This window comes from Cyprinodon tularosa, unplaced genomic scaffold, assembly GCF_016077235.1.
Source record: "Cyprinodon tularosa strain WSP-4 unplaced genomic scaffold, ASM1607723v1 ctg187, whole genome shotgun sequence".
NCBI lineage: Eukaryota > Metazoa > Chordata > Actinopteri > Cyprinodontiformes > Cyprinodontidae > Cyprinodon > Cyprinodon tularosa.
This window is the reverse complement of record NW_024038657.1, coordinates 563,212-584,696: the sequence shown is the minus strand read 5'-3', so window position 1 is coordinate 584,696 and position 21,485 is coordinate 563,212. Positions and strand designations below refer to the sequence as shown.

The window sequence follows — 21,485 nt, the reverse complement described above, 5'->3', positions numbered from 1 at the left end:
ACACCAAGATTTTTAACTTAAAGCTGAGAAAAATATATTTTCAAAATATTCTTGTAGTGGATATTACATCCAGATGTTCCATAAAAACAGATAGAAAGCCTGCTAAAATTAAACTTTTTTTCTTTAGCTTTAGACATAGATAGATTTATTTTGTCATTTTGTATACACAAGTGTATACAGAAACAAATTCCGTTTAAAACAGCTCTATAGAATTTCATTTTTAAAAGTGCAGCCTTGAAAACAGTAATAAATACATAAAAATTTGTAATATAAACATATGACTGTATGTTTACAGTTCTATAATTTTTAATATTATTTTTATAAATAAAATAACCAATTTTACATAACATTTAGCAGAGTAATGGCAACGGGCGAAGAAACTGTTATGGAATTTGCGGGACCTGCATCGGATGCTTCGAAGCCTCTTTCCAGAGGGCAGCAAGGAGAACAGTCCATGGTGGGGGTGTGAAGGGTCATTGTTGATGTTACAGGCTCGGAACACGCAGTGCTGGGATGAAATGTCTTTAATGGAGGGAAGAGGACGATCCTCTCTGCTGTTCTCACCGTACTCTTCTCACCTTCTTCCAGTCTGAGGCGCTGCAGCTTCCACACCACACAGTGAGACAGCCGGGCAGAATGCATTCTATTTGAATACTCATACTGTTTAGCTCTTTGGCCAATAATTATTTTAAATGCCACAGAGTGCACCTTTTTTCAAGTCAAGGGTTAAGGGTTTTGCTTGGAGACCCAGAGTGGCAGTCTGTGGGAGTGGGGCTCGAACTCAGAACCTCAGGATTTCAAGCTCTATGCCCTGACCATTAGACTGCTACTTATTTTTACACTATGTACAAATAAGTTATGTTGAGTATTGCTATTCAGTTATATTTTGAGACAAAATTTCACTTTTGTATTAATTTTTTATTTCGTCTCCATGATAATGAGTCATAATTTGGTCCTTAAAGATAGTTATTTTATTATACACCATGGCACAGTGTCATCATTATCTCCTTTACCATCTGTGGAAGAAAAGCTGTGCAGTGAATATTTACATCCTGGTATAAACTACATTCAAAGTTAGGGGATGACACATTTGTTGGCACCTCGGCCAAAACATGTGTGAAGAACAAACTTTTTTCTCAAAAGAGCATCCGTTAGTCATCCCTTATCATTTTACAAGTTTGGAGCAAATAGAAAAAGGTTTTTCCTGATTTTTTATTTTTATTGCTCATTCTCTCTTGACAATCCATTATCGGATCTCTTTCTTATGCTCTCCAGGTCAGTATTTACAAAAATCTGGAAATTAAGACAGCTTTGTTCATTGTGTGTGGTATACATTCCACTTCTTTGTTCTCCACTGGGGAAAATTCTCATTCATCCAGGTCATAGTCATTCCAACAAATTTAACAAAGTAAAAAAAAACTAAAAACACTGGACTTTGTTTTCCAATTTTGAAGATGTTTCACTTCCCATCCAGGAAGCTTTCTCAATTCAAAATGTCTGGAGTAGGGTTTGAGTTCCAGGCTAATGGAGTGGCACAAACAACCTTTTAACTTTGTTGGAACTTCTTTGTTCATATGTATTTTGTTTGGGATCTGAAGAAGGTTAATATTCAGGGACTTAGCTCCACAACCTCATGTAATCAGAATTTAAGTTGGATCGGATTGTAAATCGGGTCTGGTGACTTCAGGCCTTTTAGGATGTGTTGTAACCCCCCAATATCAATGATCCCACTCCTAAAATGCATGACTTAAGTGTGGTAAAAAGAGTTATTCCTAAAATAAATAAATGCAGCTAAGTAAAGAGCATTACCTGAAAATTTTTCTAACATCATTGCATATTTATATCTAATAGTTCAAAAGCAGTAAATGTTTCAGTCACAGAAAGCTCTGTAATTATACATCAGATACCCCAAATAAAGTAAGTCACTTGCCTTCAATTACAACAACACGCAAATAATGTCTTACAGCGGAGCATCACCAAGTCACTGACTTCTGGGATAATCTTTTATTGGCTTTTATAATGATACAGGGAAATAAACCCCCCTTTGTCTTTTATTCTTATTTAATAACAATGATTTTTAGTGTGCCTTAGAAGGATTTTTTTCTTTTGAATGGTAAAAAAAAAATCGATGTGCAGAAGATTTTGAACTTCTGAGGGTATTTATTTACAGTAAAAACAAGCAAAAACAAAACATTCATTATATTGGAAATTCTGATGAATTAACTACTGGCTCTCCTGGCTCGACTTACACCATCACTGTGTGACATAAGGCAACTGAAATGATCAATGGGATGTACAGAGATATTTTCCCTTTTAGTCTGAAAACCTTTAAAAATCTACAAAACTTTTAAAATAAAGTCTGAAATTAAGAATACATGACATAAAACAACAGTCACTTTTAACCTTGGCAGTAATTGTTTTGTGTTGTCCCTTCCAGTTTAAAATCCACTGGCTATACATATATTTTCTTCAGTTAATATTATATTTACACATCACCAGTTGTTTAGTTTGGATTTAGTAACTTTTAAAGCAAATTAATATACTTGATTTGATCATATTTGCATTGCAAACTTACTGCACTCAACAAGATCTGACTCTTGAAATAAGCCAGATGTCACAGGTCAAGATCATATTTAGGGAAAAAGCAACATAAACAAGCTGCATAACAAGACACTGAGTGTTATCACCATAGAGAGAACTGCCACTTACCAGAAAAAATAAATAAATAAAAACAAAGGTTAGGGAAGAAGAAGAGAAGTTAGGAAAAAAATAATAAAACTGATGACCATATCTGTATATTTGTTATACAAAGAGTGACTGAGTTCAATAGGCGATTAAACCAATAATCATCTCCTGTTTTTGAAGCACTTGTTATAAAGTTTGATAAGCCTTTAATTTAATAACTTTGATTTGCTTTGGTAGATAAAAATGTGGAGGGGAAAACTGAGGTAACACATACTTAAAAAAAAAGACATGTTTAAGTTCTAAGGCTGTTTGCTGAGAGGCTTATTTCCTGTAAGCTGTTATTTGTTGTTAAAAAGCACAACTTGGAGAAAAAATGGAAATCGGAGAAAGTGTCTTAGTGCAGCTAACATGTTCTCCTGTTTAAATTTTACCTGCCATATAATAAATTTATCAATTTAACAGGTGAAACATTTTCCGATAAACCTTTTAGGAAAAAAACTTTCAATTTTGGCATTTCAATTAAGCCAAAAATTTTGCTTAAAGGACAACATTTCCCAAAATTTAGAGCCAGAAAACATGAAAACACCAATGATTTTCAAAACAGGCAAATATCATTAAAACAGTTTTTTTCATAGACAAAAAGTACCCTTATGGGCACTAACATAAACAGAGTGAAAACATGTCCTCCAGATCCTGAGTGTGAAAGCCAGTTGGTGCACACAGAAAATGAAAAAATCGAATGTTTGCTCCCTTTATAGCAACACAGTAAAGATTAAGTGAGCATATTTTCCCATGAGATTATTCATGCACGAAACGTTGATGAGGATGCTGCAAGCATCAGAGGATGCAGTCAGCACCAAATTCAGTCGCTACATTTAAAAAAAACAACAACAATAAAATTAAAAAGGTTAAATTTTGTCTACAAAAGGGGGAAAATAATTCTGGCAGTGTTTATGACTACAAACAATTATTGCCCAAGCTGCAAAGATAGTTGCAGTTGAGTCGGCAGGCAAACCACTGAGGCGGCATTTAGACAGCTGCATTACTCTCTTACATCTTAAGTGTGGATCAAATATTTAAGGGAAGTGTGGTTTACAGGTATTTTAATGTAATTTCACTGTTTGGAGAAATGAAAAGGCTGGCACTTAAATGTTCAGAACTGGAGCAGAAGTCACAAAGACTCCTTATTGCTGCCAGGATTTTAGGTTTATGATTTTTGTCAAATGGCGAATAACAGTGTTACACATTGCAGCTCTGAGACCATATTTCTCTCATGACTTCTTCCTTCTCATGGGAAAAAAAAAAAAATCTCTAGTGCATCTTTGCCTTTTGGGCTTGTGGTAAAGCCGGAGACTATATGTTTTAGGTGACCAGTATGTCATGCACTGAAGATGGAGTGTGTTAAAGGTTCAATGTGTAATGTTTTCACATTCGGCTACTGTAACTGCATGCTTGGCTGAGAGAAAAAGCTTAATTTAACTGTGACAAATCAAATTGATTCAATTTCAATGATATACCTGTAAATGTGATGATTTAATTTGATTTTAAATAGATTTATGACATAATCTTTAAGCGGAAGGTTTCATCACAAGGACACCTATACAATCTGTACTTTTCAAACAGCCAGCACAACATGAGTTCAACAAGTGACATCTTTAAAAGATCAAACATTTATATTTTCAGATGAAAAAAAAAAGCACTTTTACAACCAAGGGTCGGTTTAAAAAATAAAAGTACAACCAAGCAACAAATGTGGGAACAGGCAATGAAACCAAAAGCTGGCGCCTTATTGTGCATAACCCTTTCTTGTGTCCTCTGGGTTTCTGGATGCATTCCTCCCTGAGCAGCCGACTGCAGGCTTTATCTGATGCTCCTTTCTCAGCTTCATCCTCCTCCTCTTCACTCGACATGTCAAAAGCATGGGTCTCAGAAGGAGTGACTTATGGGACTGCTTCTGGAAGAAGACAGACATCTGGTCAAAAACATAAAACATGTTCAAAGGCTTCATTTGGTAGCTCGTGTTTTCATCCAAATATGTCTATTTGGTTGTAGTAAGATTGTTAAATTAAACCATAAGAGTGAAAAAAATGAAAGTCAAACCTGAAGATGGCGATTCAGGATAAAATCCTGTGGGCAGGGCTAGCAGTTCTGCACAAAGGGAAGCACAAATGTAAACCAAATAAAGTCCAACAGAAAGGAGCTGAAATATGGAGTTTAAAAATCTAAAATAATCACAGGGGGACTCACTGATGACTGATGGTCATGTGATTTTTCTAGTTTGATTCGAATATCGGTGGCTTTCCCTCGATCAGATTTACCATGCCCTGAGGATCAAGAAAACAGGAATAAAAAAAAAACTCACTTTGTTCTTATTCGCCATTTTTTATTTACTACTACCTTCAAACACAACAAAACTGCAAAGTCTATGCTATCTTACTGTGATTTTTTTGCAACAATTACCCACAAATTAGAAAGTGGCAAGTATTTTTGACAATTTTCTTTAAAAAATGAGAAGCTGGCAAATACATAGTCACCTGAGTCAAGACTTTGTAGAAACACCTTTTACTGCTAAAGCGACTGCAGTCTCTGCTGAAATGTTTCTATGAATATTAGACATCTTCTGTCTTCTTTCAGCTTCTTACAGTTGAAATACCAAAAATCTAACTCTATCATGTCCCAATCATCTTTTACCTCCTCTGTTGTCATGACAATATTCATATTTTAGAAGTATCCCTGCTCAGAATAAAAAAATCTAAATTATTTCATTACTTTCTCAGCTCACTATAGTGCTGCTAGATCCAAACCCCTGGAAGAATTTACAGCTCCTTCACAGAACAACTGATTTGTATTGAAGTAAAAAAGGGTTGAATATGAATATGTATGTATGCCGTGTTTCTGATTTTTACTAAAAACAAAAATTCAAAATTAATGAAATTAAAAGCCATGACATAACATCTCAGTAAACATATTGGAGTTTATTGTCAAGTTGCACAATGTGAAAATTCAACGCTTCTAGATATGTTTGGAAGGTGCAGTAAACTTTCATATCTTGGCATTTTCTCCTTATGTAGAAAAATGATACACTGGAAATTAATATCCATAACTGTAGCAACAGACTGCTTGCAGTCATTATCGTTATTGAAGATACTTCCTCCCAGTGAGTTTGCATTCCTGCTGTTATTTGTTCAGTTTCATTTCTTGTAAATAGTCTGCTGTTTAGTATGCACATTCGTATATGTGTATTTTACACAGTTCTCTTTAATTAACCTATTCAGCTGCACCCTTTTATCCCTCTCTGCACAGTCCATTATTCTTTTGTATAATGTAGATATGACTTAGACTTAGAAAATCTATATTGTCATTTTGTACACACAGGGTGTATACAGTACAAAACGAAATTTCGTTCAGTACAGCTTTCAAGACATTTCCATTTCTTAAAGTGCAGCAGTGATAAACTGTAAACATGGTGGTCAAATATAAACATAAGACTGAGATATGATTTATTTAATCTTTGTATGAATAATCATGCTTCCTTTTGCCTTTTGCTTTACTGCTGGGACACCTGAATTTCCACACTGAAGGACAATAAAAAATCTATCTATTCTACTCTATACTTGTAATCTATGCTGTGAAAAAAATGTTCCTTATTTTTCTCCTTTTTTGCAGGTTCTAAAAGGAAATCAGAGTTAGTAATTTATCTTGAAGCCTGCTAACTTTTCATAATGATGCCACAAGAGGGACTCTGTGAAAACATTGTCTGTGTTTCAGGTGAAAAAGGTTCTTCTCTTTGCTACATAATCTTTAGGACTCACTAGGATTTTTTTAAATTGTGATATTTGCTGATATAATGATGTTGTCCAAGCTCACATCCATCATGGACAACACCTCTCACCCCCTGCCCCTGACTGTAGAGGAGCTGAGCAGCTCCTCTAGTAAAAGACTTGCACATTGTTTGTAAAAAGGAGTCCTACCGCAGGCCATTCATCCCTGCTGCCATCAGACTTTACAATGTGGCACTATAACTGCAATAACTTTCACAATAACTAATCTGCAATAACAATTCAATTCTCTGTTAAATAGCCTGTGCAATAACCCTGTTAAATAGGAAACTTCAGCTATTACACTTATCTCACCACCTCACTGTTGTTCTTTACCTGGTAGCACTTTAATGATCAAAGCCAAATCCAAATGTGAATCAGTCACCCTAAATGTATATAAGTCACCTTAAATCTCTGCCTCGTTTCTTTTTTCTCTCGATCCACTGTATAAATGTCTGCGCACTGTATACACTCCATGCACATTTTCCTCCTTTTTTCACCTTCTTTTGACTGTTGAGCCGATGTTTTATCTTATCTTATGATAACACAGAATAGTATCCAAAATGAACTTGTTGCTGATCCAAAAAACATACTTTCATATTCATGAAAGGGTGCAAATTAATCAGAAAAATGTGATAGTGTTGCATGTTTTCTAGAAATTGTAAAACAAGTATTATATGCCTACAAACCTGGAGAGCTGCCACGACTGTTGCTGCTGGTGCAGCTCATGCTGTCTTCCAACCAGGTGCTGTAGGTGAGAGAGTCTCGCTTGTGAGGTGTTCCAGCTGAAGACAGACTCTCCTGGGAATGATACATAACAGACATGTGGAATCATGCATAACGGAAAGAGGCAACTGAAAATATATGTTTTATTTAAAATTCATGCTCTGTTTTCTTGCACTTTATGAAAAGAAATTTTGTGCCAACCATGCCAGTGTCATAGTCTTCTGGAGCCTCGTTTTCCTCTACCACACTGGTAAAGCTGCTGGCATTGGAGGAGGAGCGAGAGAGGTCTTGGCCCTCAGGGATGGAAGGGGTCCTGCCACAGAAATAAGAGCTACACCCTGGGTTACCACTATAGAGGTCAGCTAATTCTGACCTCAAATGCATCAGACACGACAAAAGAAGGTGCTGCCTTGCTTGAATTTAACACATGACAGTATAAATTCTCATTGATCTTATTTCTTTTCAGTCGGTCTCTCTTACCTGTTCTTGGTGGTTGTGAGGACTTCAGGAGAGCTCTGATCTGAGTTGTCAGATTTCTGGTCTTGAGAAACGTGGCCACTGTCAGGTGTCTTCTGAGTGTGTGGAGATGCATCTCTGCTGCAATAGAAATATACCAAAAAATAACATATTTCCCACAATGCTTATAAAATGCTACCTACCCACAAAACAACCCACAGTGATGTGTGTACAATGCCTCATAAAAGTGCTAAAATCCCCAGAGCTGTGGATCTGATCCTTGGTCTTGATGAAGTTGTTTATTAACTACTTTTATCTAGTCAACCTTAGAGGCATTAGTGAAACAACTGAGTTTTTTTACAAGATGAAACTAAAAGCACAAGAACATTTATATCTGAATTCTGGATGCAGTTCTTCACTGGGTTTTTCTAGGAGCAATAGAGTATTACGGATGAATACAAATACATCCATTAGTTTTTAATATTTGTAAACCATGTATCATTTTCCTTCCACTTAAAAGTTATTCACTGTTACACAAATTATAACATTAAATCACAATAATAAAACTAACGTTTCTGGTTGTAATGTGATCAAATGTAGAACAGTTCAAGGCAAAGTGAAAAATCAACTAAACTCTTCATTCACCTTCTTTCGTGGACTTCTTGAATGTTTTCAATCCCAATAGCACTGCTTCGGCGAGAGCTGAAAGGACCTGACTTTTTCCTTGTGGGGCTTTTTCCCGGGATAATCAAAGACTGGCAGGGAGAGCAGAAAAGCATTGTCAAACTCTGGGAATATTTTGCAAGTTCTGTCCCGATCCAACTAGGCTAATAAATAAAAAAAAAGAAAAAGGATTTTGAAACCACATCTCTCTGAGTTATTGGGATAATATGTAGGATAACTTGCTTTTCAGTTGGTACAAAAATGAGAAAAGAAAAAGGAGAAATACGCATGTCATGCCAAGAGCAGGTGACAGCCCCCCCCCTGTCAGTGCAGAGCGCCCTGAAGCAGGAGATAAAAGGTGGATTTGAAGGCTCCAGAGACGCTTTGTTCATTCTGTCTCAAATTTAAAGGTCTCAAATTAGAAACAAAGATATTCTTTTAATGTGGCTTTAGAGATTAGCAATTCAGTTTTCTTTGTATAACCTCTGCATGGGGGGGGGGGCTTATTGAATTAAATTAATTGAATTAAATAATTGGAAATAATCAAAGGAGATAATTATCATAAAACATTCTAGAAAATAAGCACCTGCTGCATTAAAGCATAGAAGACCTAAAAAAAAAAAAGAGTCTAAAAATGATTGACTGAAGTGTGTCATTAGTAAATAGTTTAAGATAGCAAATTTCTAGCAAATTGTAAAGGCTTTCACTTTTCACAAAAAGGAACTAATGGTAAGAGCTGCTGAAATGTGCAGGAAAACTCATTTGACCTTGATGCAGTGGCGCCATGCAGACACATAAAAGCGACAGAAAAAAGACATAAGTAAGAAGGTAGTTAGTAATTAGACATGAACCTCTTCTACTGTTCCTATCCCTATGGCACTGCCACGGCGTCCATATTTACTGGGACTTTTGCCTGGGACAAGCAATGACTGAGGTAGACAGGGAGAGAGAAAAAGAAAGAGAAAAAGACAGAGAAGAAGAAAGAGTAAGGAGGAGATGATGGTAATGACAGATGACAAAAAAAGAAGGAGGAGGAGAAAAGAAAACATGAGATTCATACAGATATGTGAGATTTCATGCAGTAAGTCATGTCAGTCAAACAATATTTAACTAGAGAATACAAATGGAGACAGTCTGGCTCCATGGGTTCAACACAGGCAGCTGAATGGGAGAGAGAAATGATGAACCGGTTATGTAAGCCACATACGCCTGCGAGGAAGACGATGATGAAGAGATTAAAAAAACAGCCGAGACATGAACTCGATAAATTATTCTTTACGTAACAACATAGGACATTTATCGTGGTAAACTCCATTAAAGAGTTTTGTAATTGCATTACAGGAAATCAGTTAGTTTTACTGTATTTTAAAAATAAATCCAATGGAATGTATACATTTTCTTTGATTATTAACCCATATTTATAAAATAGCATGAACAGCATACAGCTCTGGACAAAAGTTTTGCATGCAGCCATGATGGCAATGAATGTTACATTATTATGAAGTTTTTAATGATGCATTTGAACAATTCTTGAATACAACTGTTTTAAGAGAATAAAACTTGTTTAACCTTGATTAACTTGTTAGGCCTCTGCAACCGGCTTCCTACGTTTCTATTGATAAAGTTCAAGCTAAACAGCCTGTTTTTTGCCAACAAATAACACACTTGAAAAAAACTATACCATATATTTAAATAGTATTAATAAATAATCTTGAGATTAATTTCTAAAGGTGGTGTTGATAGCTAAAAAAATGGAATACTGGATGTACTATTGTTAAGGAACATTTAACAAAATATTAGCAGGGGAATCATACATTTGGGTGAACTTTGTGTGGATCTGAGCAAAATTCCCAGAAAATAAAAACATTAAATTTTTTTTGTCAAATCCAGGGAAGGATAGGGTACAAATAAATAATTAAGAAACCGTACATTATCAAAACAGGTAGGCCCATTATGGATGTATGTAAACTATGTAAAAAAAAAAAAAAAAAACTACAATTGTTGATTAAAGAATTAGAACAATTATGATGCAATTTGCAATTAGTTAATTAAAGTAACAAAAAACTTTCACTCCTAACTTTATTTAACATTTGTTAGTGATTATCCCTTCAAGACCGATGCTTAAAGTATCATACACATAACAAGCACAACAACAAAATACTGGATCATATTAAAAAATTGTGTTAGTCTTATAATAAGAAAGCAGTTGCATTAGGTTTGAAAAGGAATCAGAAGCAAACACCAGCTTTAACCCCAAACCATCACCATTAGTGTAGAATCCAGTCAGAATCCTCCCACTCCATCTTGCAGACAGTGTGCGACTAATTACTATCAGGAAAGTCAGCTTCCAGACCAAAGCTATCCGTTATTGCTCCTCTTGGCCGAGGGCATGGCACATCAGTGTGAGAAGTTAATGCTGCAAGCACGTAAGGAAGGAAGGCAATACTCTAGTAGAAGGGCTGGAGGAGGCAGAGGTAGCGAGGCGCGCCTTGCTTAGGGCGAAAAGAGGCACTTTACTTACTATCCCAGGGAATTTAGGATTCTCTGCAGGGCTGTGGCTGCTCAGGTTATTGGAGACTGAGTGTTGCTTCTTGAGAGTTAGACTCGTGGCATCCACTGACTGGCTCCTACCGCGAATCACCCGCTACGGAAAGAAACGAGGAGGAGGAGATACACTGAGATGATACTGACACTTTCAGCCTCTTTGCATGACCGAGGTGAGCCTTAGAGCTTTCCCCTGAACTCTGACCACTACAAGAACAGGCACCACATCTCTGACTACTGCTGACAGGAAAGAAAGTTACAGAGAACCCTGCAGAGTTTGTGTGCAGATTGTGTGGTTCAGATGAATCATTGCTTTTACTTAAGTGGCAGGAAAAGAAAGAGTAAGGAGACGTCAAACCACCAAGTAGCCAAAAGAAGTGTAACGTCTTGGGTTGTAACCCGATGGGAGAGGTAAAGCCACTTGAAATGTATCTGTTCACCCCCAGTTTGTGACACAAAGAGATGACAGCATCATGAAAAATATGCGAGGGGTGGCGGCACAGCAGCATGCAGACAGAACAGTATCAAGTTACTGTTGTGATGCACAAGGAAGAAAAGCTGTGAAGCAAAGAGGAGGACGGAGCTGCAGAAATCCGCTTCATTCAGATTTCAAACCGACTGTGAGGCGGTGATAAAGCTCTTATAGCTCAGCTTGTGAGCAATGTGAAGAACCCTGACTGCCAAAGAAAAGTCTCTTAAGAAAAATTCAACAGAAAGTAGAAAAGAAAGGTCACAAAAAGTCAGTGTTTTGTGAGTAACATTGTTTTTATACTTTTATACCTGTAAAACCGATAGCATCAGAATAGACTGACGTTTTTAGAAACACAAGTTTTTCCTTTCATGTGGTATAAAATATGGAGGAAATCAATGGCCTGCTTAATTCTGTTTGCTTTCAAAGTTACAGGCAGTAGCAGGTTATCTAGGCTTAAATAATGAGAAACATGGAGCTGTCTGCAAATAGCTAATTGCAGTAGCAATTCCAAAGCCTGCAGATCAATACAAAATGGATGGTGAAAATGTATTCTTTATTCTAAAATGTAAAAGGAAAACTTTCAAATCTTACAAAATCCATGCTGATGTATGTTCAACTGGGGAAAAGATTTGCTAAATTCCAACAGTTATAAATTTTTAAGGTACCGGTTCGAGGATGTGTTGAATCTTCTGTATGTGAGTCTCTGGTTACCTTAAAGGACTCAAAGAAGCCCCCTCCTCCTGCATTCCCATTCTCCAGTTTGTCATCCTCGCCTCCAACTCCCATTATGGCCTGGCTGTTCAGATGGAGTTCCTCATAAAGGGTTTCAAGCAAAGCCGATCGTGTTCGCTCCTGACGCCCAAGCACACAAATACCAGAAAGGAAATTGTTTTTTAGGAACAACAAAACCAAGTAATGGTATGCCCCAAAACTCACCTCCAATTTGGCAAACTTCTCAGCTTTGTAGCATGCATATTCTGCATTAATTAGTTTTGTAAACAGAAACTCATGAAATTCAGGACCCTAAAGAAAAGCAAAGCAGAGGGAGAAAATAAGCAGTTGCAATTAATAAAAAAGGCAAAGATATTTTATCATAATTAAATTTTGTGTTTCTCTTACTTTTTTAAATATAGCAGGGTTTGGGAGGGCTGGGCCAAAGAAAGGAACATCATCCCGAGCTGTCACTGAAACCTAGCAACAAACATAAAGGCCAAAGAAGAATCAGTTGCTCAAACTTCCTTTTTAAAGTTTTGGAAAGGAAGGGTGGGGAGGACTTACCTTATAGACTACATTGTCAGAGCAGGGGTTGACCACTTGGACCACAATATAAGCATGAAGAAAGTTGGATGCAATCATATCTGGCACAAAGGGAGTATTTTCCTCTTGGAATACAATGGCAACAATGTCATTCCCTATGTGCCTTTTCCTCTGCAACTAAAACAGAAGATCAGCAGGAAAACTTTATGGTTACATTTCTGTGTGAATATGTAAGAGAAAATGCAAGTCTAGTACAGTACTTTGCTATCTCATTTTGTCACTTTATAGATGAAGACTTCAATGTGTCTAGCATAAAAATAACTATTCTGTAAAGGTCTCAGGGTTTTGTTAGAGAACAGAGAGTGAAAACCAAGGAACACAGGCAGGTCAGGGATAAAGATGCCATGAAATGTGAACCAAAATCCCTTTCCGATAGGACCATGTTTATTCTAAAATCTGCATTGATCAGAAAAGTAGATACAAGTCCCATAGTAATTTTTAGTAGGTTGCAGATGTAGTTAAAGATGGAGAATATAATTGCAAGACAGACATGTATGAAGTAGGATAACTGTCAATAAAAATGTGCGCAAAGGTGTTTGAATTTGTAATTGTACACTTTTTTCTCTTGTCAATTCATATGTACATGTGCCATCAGATGTTTAATCTACGAGAAAATAAATGCATAACTTATGAACACAAGTTGCAAAGTTAAAACTTTGCAAATTTGCAAAAACAAATAACTAATTTACTTTTAAGAAAAACAAATGTATGAGTTGAATCCAGAACCCCTAACGAAGCTGTTACACTCAGCAGTAAGTGGTAAAAATGCACCTAAACATTTTCCGCTAAATAAGAAGAACAAGAAAAGCATGAAAACATGTAACATTTTTCTTCAAATTGAAAGCTATTCAATTTTTTGCACGTATTTAATGCATCAAATCCCAATGATATACAATGAGGTTTGCTGTTGTAAAACTATTGAGAAGTTCAAGGCGGTTGAGAAAAGGTTCTGCTAGGATCTGTATTACAATGCTTAAATATATTGTAAAAAAGCAAAAGATCAATGGCTGTGTATTTGTCAAATTTATATGGATAAGAAAGTATGACAAAAAATGCCTTTACTGTTGATGCAGAGACAAGGCGCTATCATAACTTGAATATATCCATACATGTAAAACTAGAAAACAAATGACTATTTTTTTTTATGTGAAAACCTAAGTTAAAAACACAAATGGTAGATTAAGGACAATAAGTATCATATGCATTCTGCTTACAGTGAGGGGATTTGTAAGGCACCACAGAGAGGCACTGTTTCCCTGCTAGTTTTAAAGAACAGTTAACTGTCTGAGGTCAACGTGGCATATATCCATATAACACCCATTACACCTGGCTTGGAAGCTGAGCATGTAAAGACAGACGTTCCCATCTGTGTCTGTAAAAGCTTGATATCATGGACTGTTTAGACGTACAGTAGCAATCATTAATCACTGTTTAAGGAAACAGAAGGATGCATTAAACCAAAAAGAACAATGAGTTCACTTAAGCACACATTAACAGTTCATGTTTACAACCAATGTAGTCTTTTTAAGCACTGCTGTTCTCTAGCCCAGCATGGATAAACAAGTAAGCTGTAGTACTGTTAGGCTCAGATGGAACCTGTCTGACTGCTTGCTGTGAATTATGAAAGCTGTGTCATTGTTCTGTGGTGTTGAATTACCTGTTGGGTGTCCCCCTCTGTGTAAGGCAGCTTCGTAGACACGTGGAACATGACCTCTTTGTTGCGGTAGTTGCAGTAGACAGATTCTGTGCCAGTTTGCCCATGAGTCACATCTAACCCTCCACGGAAACTGCAAGCAAACAGAAGCATGTCGAACAGGATATTCCACCGTCACTGCAGAAGCATGACTATTATGCCTATAGTGTGCATGACTGGATGTCAATAAGAGATGACGTTGTGTCTTTGTGATGATGGTAGAGTTTAGTGCTTTGTTTGACTCTTACCCTTTAAAATGGTGTAGTTCAATCTTTTCTCCAAGAAACTCCAGGAACTCTACGAAGGCAGGACTTTCTTCACTGTTGCCAAACAGCTCCTCTTCTGATGTCTGAAGCCAAAAAAAAAATCAATCAAAGAAATAACATACATTGAGACCATTAACCCTGTAATCCCAAATGTATCATATTTAATACATACGGTTTATGAAATGTTTTGCGTTTGACACCTTTTGCATAATTTAATGGTAAAAACTTTGCTCAAAATCCTATTGAACAGAATCAGATATGCCTGATAACAGAGGGCAGAAGAATACACAAAAAATAATCTTGACTTATCGCATAATAATAAATTATTAATATCAAAAATTTATTTCTGTTTTTTCTTTTTACATATTTTGTTAAAAGGACAAATAAGGACTTCAAACCAAAAAAAGTAATTTTCTGTTTTGTTTTATTCTTGGATCGGGCTTTAAAGGGTTAAACATTTTAACAGGCTGTGACATCACCATCACACATATCTATGAACTTGACCAGTTGCAAGTGGCAAACTAAAATTGTTCTGGATATTAAGTTCAATGAAAATCTTTAGCCTTGAATATGTGTGGATCAGCCTTTAAGTGACATAGCAGCAAATATTGCAGTTTTTTTTAGCACTGGGCTTTGACTGGGCCATTCTAACATGTAAATCTGCTTTAGACTGAATCATTTCACTGTAGCTCTGGTTTGTCTTGGTGGAAATCAAAGGTGCACCTCAGTTCTAAATTTATCTTGCAGGACACAGTTAAGCGAAGCACATTTCTCTTTCTCTGCACCTTCAGCTGGGTATAATCTTCGCCAGGAAGTTGTTGGATTAAAATTCTCTGGGTTATTTATTTTCTCCTTTAAAAATCTTGGAATATTGTTAGAAATTTTTAGCTATTGTTCCAAAATGTACATTTTTTTCTTAATTTTGTCTTTTTCTTAACACTTCGATGCTGTTTTGTCATAAGTCTTCTTCTGTACAAAATGTATCAAACAGATATTTTAAGTAAAATCGAATGGTTAAGTTGGACTACCCGCATTAATGAAGATTTGATAAACTTAAAAGACATGTTTCTTCTTTCCAATCTAACACTAAGGCAAGATTTGAGACTATTAATTGTCAGCAGGTTCTCCATAATGAACAATTGATCTCTGCAGCTCTTCCAAAGTTACCACAGGCTTCTTGGATGTTCCTCTGAGTAATAGTCCCCTTCCTCAGCCGAGGTGGGTGACCATGTTTTCAAGGTTTTCAGTTTACCATATGCTTTCCATTTTTAGGAGATTAACAAATACTATGCCTTTAACTTCTCCAGAACTTTCTCACTAACCTGCCCAATTATAAAGTTAGTGTTGTGATTTATTTCCCATATTCACTAATCTCTGACAAAACCTCTGAGGCATTTAAGAAACTCATACCGTCCTAAGGCAACAGGTTACACTAGAGTTTATTTAAGGGAAATTGATTAAATATGGATGAACATTACAGCAAATGACAGTTCATTGGTTTCCATTTGGGAATAAATAGAAGCTATACATCATTTTCTCTCTTTATTTTTAATAATGTGCTGCTTTGTAATAGTCTATCAGATAACCCAGAGACCTTTAATATTGCAGACTACTTAGAGGAATCAAAGATCAGGAGGCTTGTGGCTACAATCACCCTTGCTAAAAAAGATGATTATAAGTTGTTAGTGAGAAAGTTAGTGAGAGATTATGGTTATGTTATTAAAAAATATCAGCCTTAAAACAGGCAGGATAGAAAAATACCTGAGAAGTCGATGAAATATTATATAATCTTCTTCTATGTCCCTGGATGTCTACTTAACCTGCAAATTTTTCTCAAAATAAAAACGACTCCTTTTTGGTTTTTCTCATAGTATTTTATAGGGGCATGCATTTAAGCATTTATAAACAGAGCTATTGGAACATATAGATTTGCTCCGCTAATCTCCTTGCAGCTCTGCTACCTGACAAGAGTACACAAAGGCACCGATTGGCTGAAAAAAAATAAGAGGATGAGCTAAAGGCAAGATAATTACTTTTATAGAAACACAAATTTATTACAATAAAAGCTGGACGATATCAGCTTCCTAGAGGAAATGAAAAATGTTATTAAATGTGAATATTCATTGTTCATAGGATGAACATGTCCAACAGCTGAAATTCTAAGCATTTCTGTAGCAAAGGACCACCAGCATAAAAACGCGCTAACTCACCTGTCCAAACTTTTGGTAGATGACTCCAAATTTGAAATTGTTGCTGATCACATGTTCATCAAATGTGACAATAAGTCTTGAAGCCTGCAGAAACACATGCAGAAAGATATTTTCAAGAATCATTTTCTTTCTGAGCTTTATTTGGCTGTGTAATACAAGCTAACCAAGCTTAATTAGCTGTAATATTTTTTTTAGTTATTTTTTACGGATAACATTCATAGACAGTTTCCCACATTTTATTTAATGTTAATTTGGGCTTATTTTCCTCCAATGACATAAGAATTTTGCTACTTTATGAAATTTTTAGCAGGTAGTTTACAGAGGGTCTCTATAATTCGAATTTAAAATGCTGGGGTAAACCCAAAACCATCAGCATCCCTGCCCAAGCTGGAAAGTAGACTCCCCAGCATGATGCCTCTACTATTGTGTTTCAGAAAATAAAGTGTTAATAGAAAGTGTTAATAATGTTAATAGAAAGTTTGCAGTGTTTTTTTTATTATTATTTGTTTTTAGTTTTACTGCCATGGATAGAACTTTGCATTTAGGCCAGAATGTTCAAACTTGGTCCCATCTGACAAGAGAAAAAACTAATAGGGGTTCTTATTACTTTGTTTTAAGATTACATTCTTTTTATTATAGAACATTTTGTGAAGTACGACAAGCTTTGGGGATGTAACATGACAGAATTTGGAAAAGTCCATTGGGTGTAAGTAGTTTGCCTACCAATTTCACTTCTCAAACAAACCTCAAATATGTTCCTTAACTATTCTGATTTTAAACTGTTACAGATACAGGAATAAAAGACGAGGGTTACCAGCTTACTTTTGGATAGAGCACAGGATAAAAGCGGTCCACGTTGACTTCCTCACAGACAAGCTTTGGTAAAGATGAGAAATTAAAGAAAATGTCAAAACACGACCGTTGAGGCTGATCAGTTATTGTTCAAAGAGCATCTCATCCTACCTTGGCCATTTGGACCACATTAGGAAACTCTGTTAAACAGGATATGGGGATCACATCATAATAGGTTTTCAGCTTGGTTCTGTTGGGGTCATTAAACAATAATTAATCTATTAGGTATGATAAAACAATAGATATTATCAAACTTCCCGCCCATCCATGTGTTTGCCTTCAGTCTCCCTTTCTATCACACCCTCGCTGGCCTAAATAGTCCATCTGTTACTCTGCCATGGAAATTACACTTCTGTTGACACTCTCTTTAGCTTTATGACTGCTGCAATAACACCTGGGGAGGATGTGTGCATCCAGTCACACATTATCACTGTACTGGGCATTTCAGAGGATAAAGTTATTTCCCTGCATTTGCTGCAGCTCTTCCAGCTATTGACTATAACTTTAGGCGTCACATATGCATAGTGAGTGTTACCTGAGCATAAGGCGTAGATGTTCCTGGTCACCGATCTCATCATATTTTATGGAGAACACCAGATGTCCAAGGGAACTGTCCAGTGAATAGTAATTAAAGTGCTCCTGAGGATACAGAGTTAGCAGAACATTGTAGGTATTCATCATAATCTGACCTGAAAAAAAATCACAAGCTAAAAATGTTTAATTTATCCTGCTTGGGATTGTTAAGGATACCAACACTTTAGTTTAATTTGTTTCAATTGTTTTTGGATTATGCTAGAATGAACTATAATTTTGGGGCGATTTTTCACATCTATGAGAAAATTATTTTGCTGTAAGATTAATATTGTCAGCAATACTGTATTTGATAGAAAACATCTAGATAGGTCTAAATAGAGCTAAGGAAATAGGGAAAAAGCTGTTCCTTTCTACTCCCACTTTCACTCAATCCAATTTCCAATCAGCAAGGTGTCAAACAAAACCAACTAGTGCAGAGACAAATGTCAAATGTTTACTCATGCTATTGACTGAGTAAACTGTAATATAGAGTTCCAACAAGTTTCATGCTAACGTTACCCTAACTGCTCTGGATCAGACCAAAGTCAGCAGGAGACAAACATGAGTTTACTGAAGGTAAACTCATGTTTGTCTCCTGCTGACTTTAGTTAGTTAGTTAGTCTGGAGAACTGTAAAAATCTGTCAGTCACTTAATTTTTCCACAATGGGGAAATTCACTCTCTGCACTTAACCGATCCCCTTAGGGAGCAGTGGGCTGCCATTGTGTGGCGCCCGCGGAGCAGTGTGGGGTTAAGGGTCTTGCTCAGGAACCCAGAGTGGATGCTGTGGGGATCGAATCAGGTACTTACAACCTTCTCAGAGCACAAGGGTACTGCTTTGACCACTAGGCCAACACTTCCAACACCTGTTTATTAACACATTTCAAGTAAGCCTACACAATTAAAGCACTTCCTTGACTTGAATGACCCGATGCTGAATCAGCATGGTGAGGTGGACCAGCAGAAACGGGGTTGGAACAAGATGTCAGCCTGTTGAAGGCTACAGCTCCAGGCATATAATTAGAGTCTAGATTAAATGCTACCCAGTCAAGTTATTGAGGTAGACCTAATGTCATACTGTTTTTTGTTTTGTTTTTTTTAGCTCTGGTTCTCTCAGCATTTACATTGCATTGATTGTAATTAAAGGTTGGATTCAGGCTTTTTTTGAATTTTTACGGAATTCAGGCTTAGTATTAAGAGATTTATTTTTGTCAAATGATTTGCATCTGTAACAGACCCATAGACAAAATATCCAGATCAGGACAACTCTAGTAGTTTGTCTTAACTTTTTATGTTTTAACTTCATTTGCATTTATAACACTTTTAATCTTTTTTATGAGATTTAATTTATGTAATTCTGAATAGAAAATGACTTTTTAAAATCCTTGTTATACCAACACCACATTGGACAAAAGCAATTGGTATGTTATTAAGCTGACCTTGCCCAGGAAGTGTTTCCTGTAGTGTGTAGCCATTGTGTTACACTCCAGCTTAGTGCGGCTGTTGGGTGACGGAGGCCGGTGGTGCTCCGGGTCTCCAGCTTCACTCAACTCATGGTTCATGCCCTCAATCCAGTAACCCCCAAACTGTGGAAGCAGGATGAGAGGAAAGGGGCTTTTTCTCCCCAAAACCTGATTTAAAGAGAGGTAAATTTCAGACATTTAGCTTCTTTGTAGTTGTGACAGTGTAATGACAATAAAGTTGAATTCTATTCTATTCCAAATGTTAAAACTGAAAAAACATGGATGTGCACCTTACTGAGGAGGAAATAATAACTTCTTTTCCTGCCGATTTTGCTACTGTTTTCACTTAAACAGAAGTACACGTCTCTTGAGACATTATCATTAATATTAGCTTTTTCAAAGCTTTCAAAGAGAATATAAAAACAATAGAAGAAAGGTTGAACATGTCTTAGATATTATTGTGTGAAATAAGTGTTTTGTCCTGTAAAACAAAGCCATAATTCTGGCATCTTTAAACTTGTTGCTCCCATCTAACAAGATCACTACTTGTTTAACAAGATCACTACTTGTTATGATATAAAGCACAGCAGGCTAAAAAAATCTCTTTCTTTCTTTTAAGCCTGTTGATCACTATGACAAAAAATGGGCTTTTAAAGAAAGTCAGGCATCAGGGAGCAGAACTTCATCAAGATGACATAGGCAACAAGATCATCAGCAATTAGCTTTGTGAAAATATAAAAAAATAATAAAATACATTAATTAAAAATAATCATTTCGCTGTGTCTAGAATTTAAAACATGAACTTGAGCCTTGTGAGGTGAAGACGATCATGTGAAATGTGTTGGCTGACGCCTGTCCCTTTCTCACAATTATTCTCACTCTTTGATGCATCAGAAGTTTGGTCAGGTGAGATGAAGAAAGTTTTTGCAAAAACAAAGGGACACCAATATTTTTCTGGTGCCCAGGCTCTTTCAGATATCTTTTATATTGTGTTTAAAAGATAACCCGAGCAAATATTAAATGCTTGGCCAGAAGCTCTAAGGGTGGATGTTGTTACTGCATTTACATACACTACTATGTGGGTGGCGGATATGGCTCTCTTCAATAAAAAACATCAGAGTGAAAATTAGAAACTTAAGTTCAATGAAAGAGAAAAAAACATTGAAAATCAGCAGGAAGTCTTTTTTCTAAATGTTAATAGGAGGATTTTTTTTTTCTTACCTCATGGACACTTGGGTATGGAATGTAATCCTCCTCAGTCTGTAAAAAAAACAATAAACAATAAAGTTGTAAACAAGAACTCATTAAAAATCTCAAAATATGCAAATACACAGTAACCACATAGCTGTTGTTATTTATAGTATATTTAAGAGTCCATCGCAGGGTAACACAGAGACAGACAAGACAAACAACCATTCATACCTAAGGAAAATTTAGAGAAGCCAATTAACCTAACAGTTACGTTTTTAGACTCTGGGAGGAAGCCAGAGTACCCGGAGAGAACCCACACATGCTCAGGGAGAACATCAAAACTCCATGCAGAAAGATCCCGGGCCGAGCAGCAGAGCTACCCACTGCGCCACTGAGCAGCCTTATTCTAAAGCATTTAACTGAAATATACTTTAATCTAGATTCTAACAAAATAAAATAGTAATAGTAGGAAATTTACCTTCAGAGTAGGAGGAAAGGTGCACCTTTGCTCATCCATCCTACTGCCCTGTCACAGGTAAGAAGGTTCATAAGAGGAC

The 21,485-nt window shown here is 36.4% G+C and overlaps 1 protein-coding gene across 18 annotated transcripts in view; it reads right to left on the bottom strand.

Moving 5' to 3' along the window:
- Nucleotides 1–2,131: 2,131 nt before the first annotated feature.
- LOC119782003 (rap1 GTPase-activating protein 1-like) overlaps nt 2,132–21,485 on the bottom strand; it is a 32,473-nt gene continuing 13,119 nt past the window's right edge. For 7 of the 18 annotated variants that reach the window (XM_038282685.1, XM_038282691.1, XM_038282698.1 and 4 more), the window contains 22 exons: nt 21,407–21,454; nt 20,959–20,997; nt 19,714–19,905; nt 18,238–18,341; nt 17,814–17,892; nt 17,673–17,726; nt 16,851–16,934; nt 14,623–14,723; nt 14,339–14,468; nt 12,643–12,798; nt 12,484–12,555; nt 12,301–12,387; nt 12,076–12,216; nt 10,870–10,992; nt 9,200–9,277; nt 8,331–8,440; nt 7,710–7,826; nt 7,431–7,560; nt 7,193–7,304; nt 4,933–5,009; nt 4,786–4,833; nt 2,141–4,639 (listed from right to left, as the gene is read on the bottom strand). In XM_038282685.1, coding sequence (XP_038138613.1) covers nt 4,825–4,833; nt 4,933–5,009; nt 7,193–7,304; nt 7,431–7,560; nt 7,710–7,826; nt 8,331–8,440; nt 9,200–9,277; nt 10,870–10,992; nt 12,076–12,216; nt 12,301–12,387; nt 12,484–12,555; nt 12,643–12,798; nt 14,339–14,468; nt 14,623–14,723; nt 16,851–16,934; nt 17,673–17,726; nt 17,814–17,892; nt 18,238–18,341; nt 19,714–19,905; nt 20,959–20,997; nt 21,407–21,454 — 2,043 coding nt within the window. In that variant the 3' untranslated portion in view covers nt 2,141–4,639; nt 4,786–4,824. Of the gene's footprint in view, nt 4,658–4,785; nt 4,834–4,932; nt 5,010–7,192; nt 7,305–7,430; nt 7,561–7,709; nt 7,827–8,330; nt 8,441–9,199; nt 9,278–10,869; nt 10,993–12,075; nt 12,217–12,300; nt 12,388–12,483; nt 12,556–12,642; nt 12,799–14,338; nt 14,469–14,622; nt 14,724–16,850; nt 16,935–17,672; nt 17,727–17,813; nt 17,893–18,237; nt 18,342–19,713; nt 19,906–20,958; nt 20,998–21,406; nt 21,455–21,485 lie in introns of all 18 variants that reach the window. The other 11 variants (XM_038282687.1, XM_038282686.1, XM_038282688.1 and 8 more) reach the window with 11 other exon arrangements.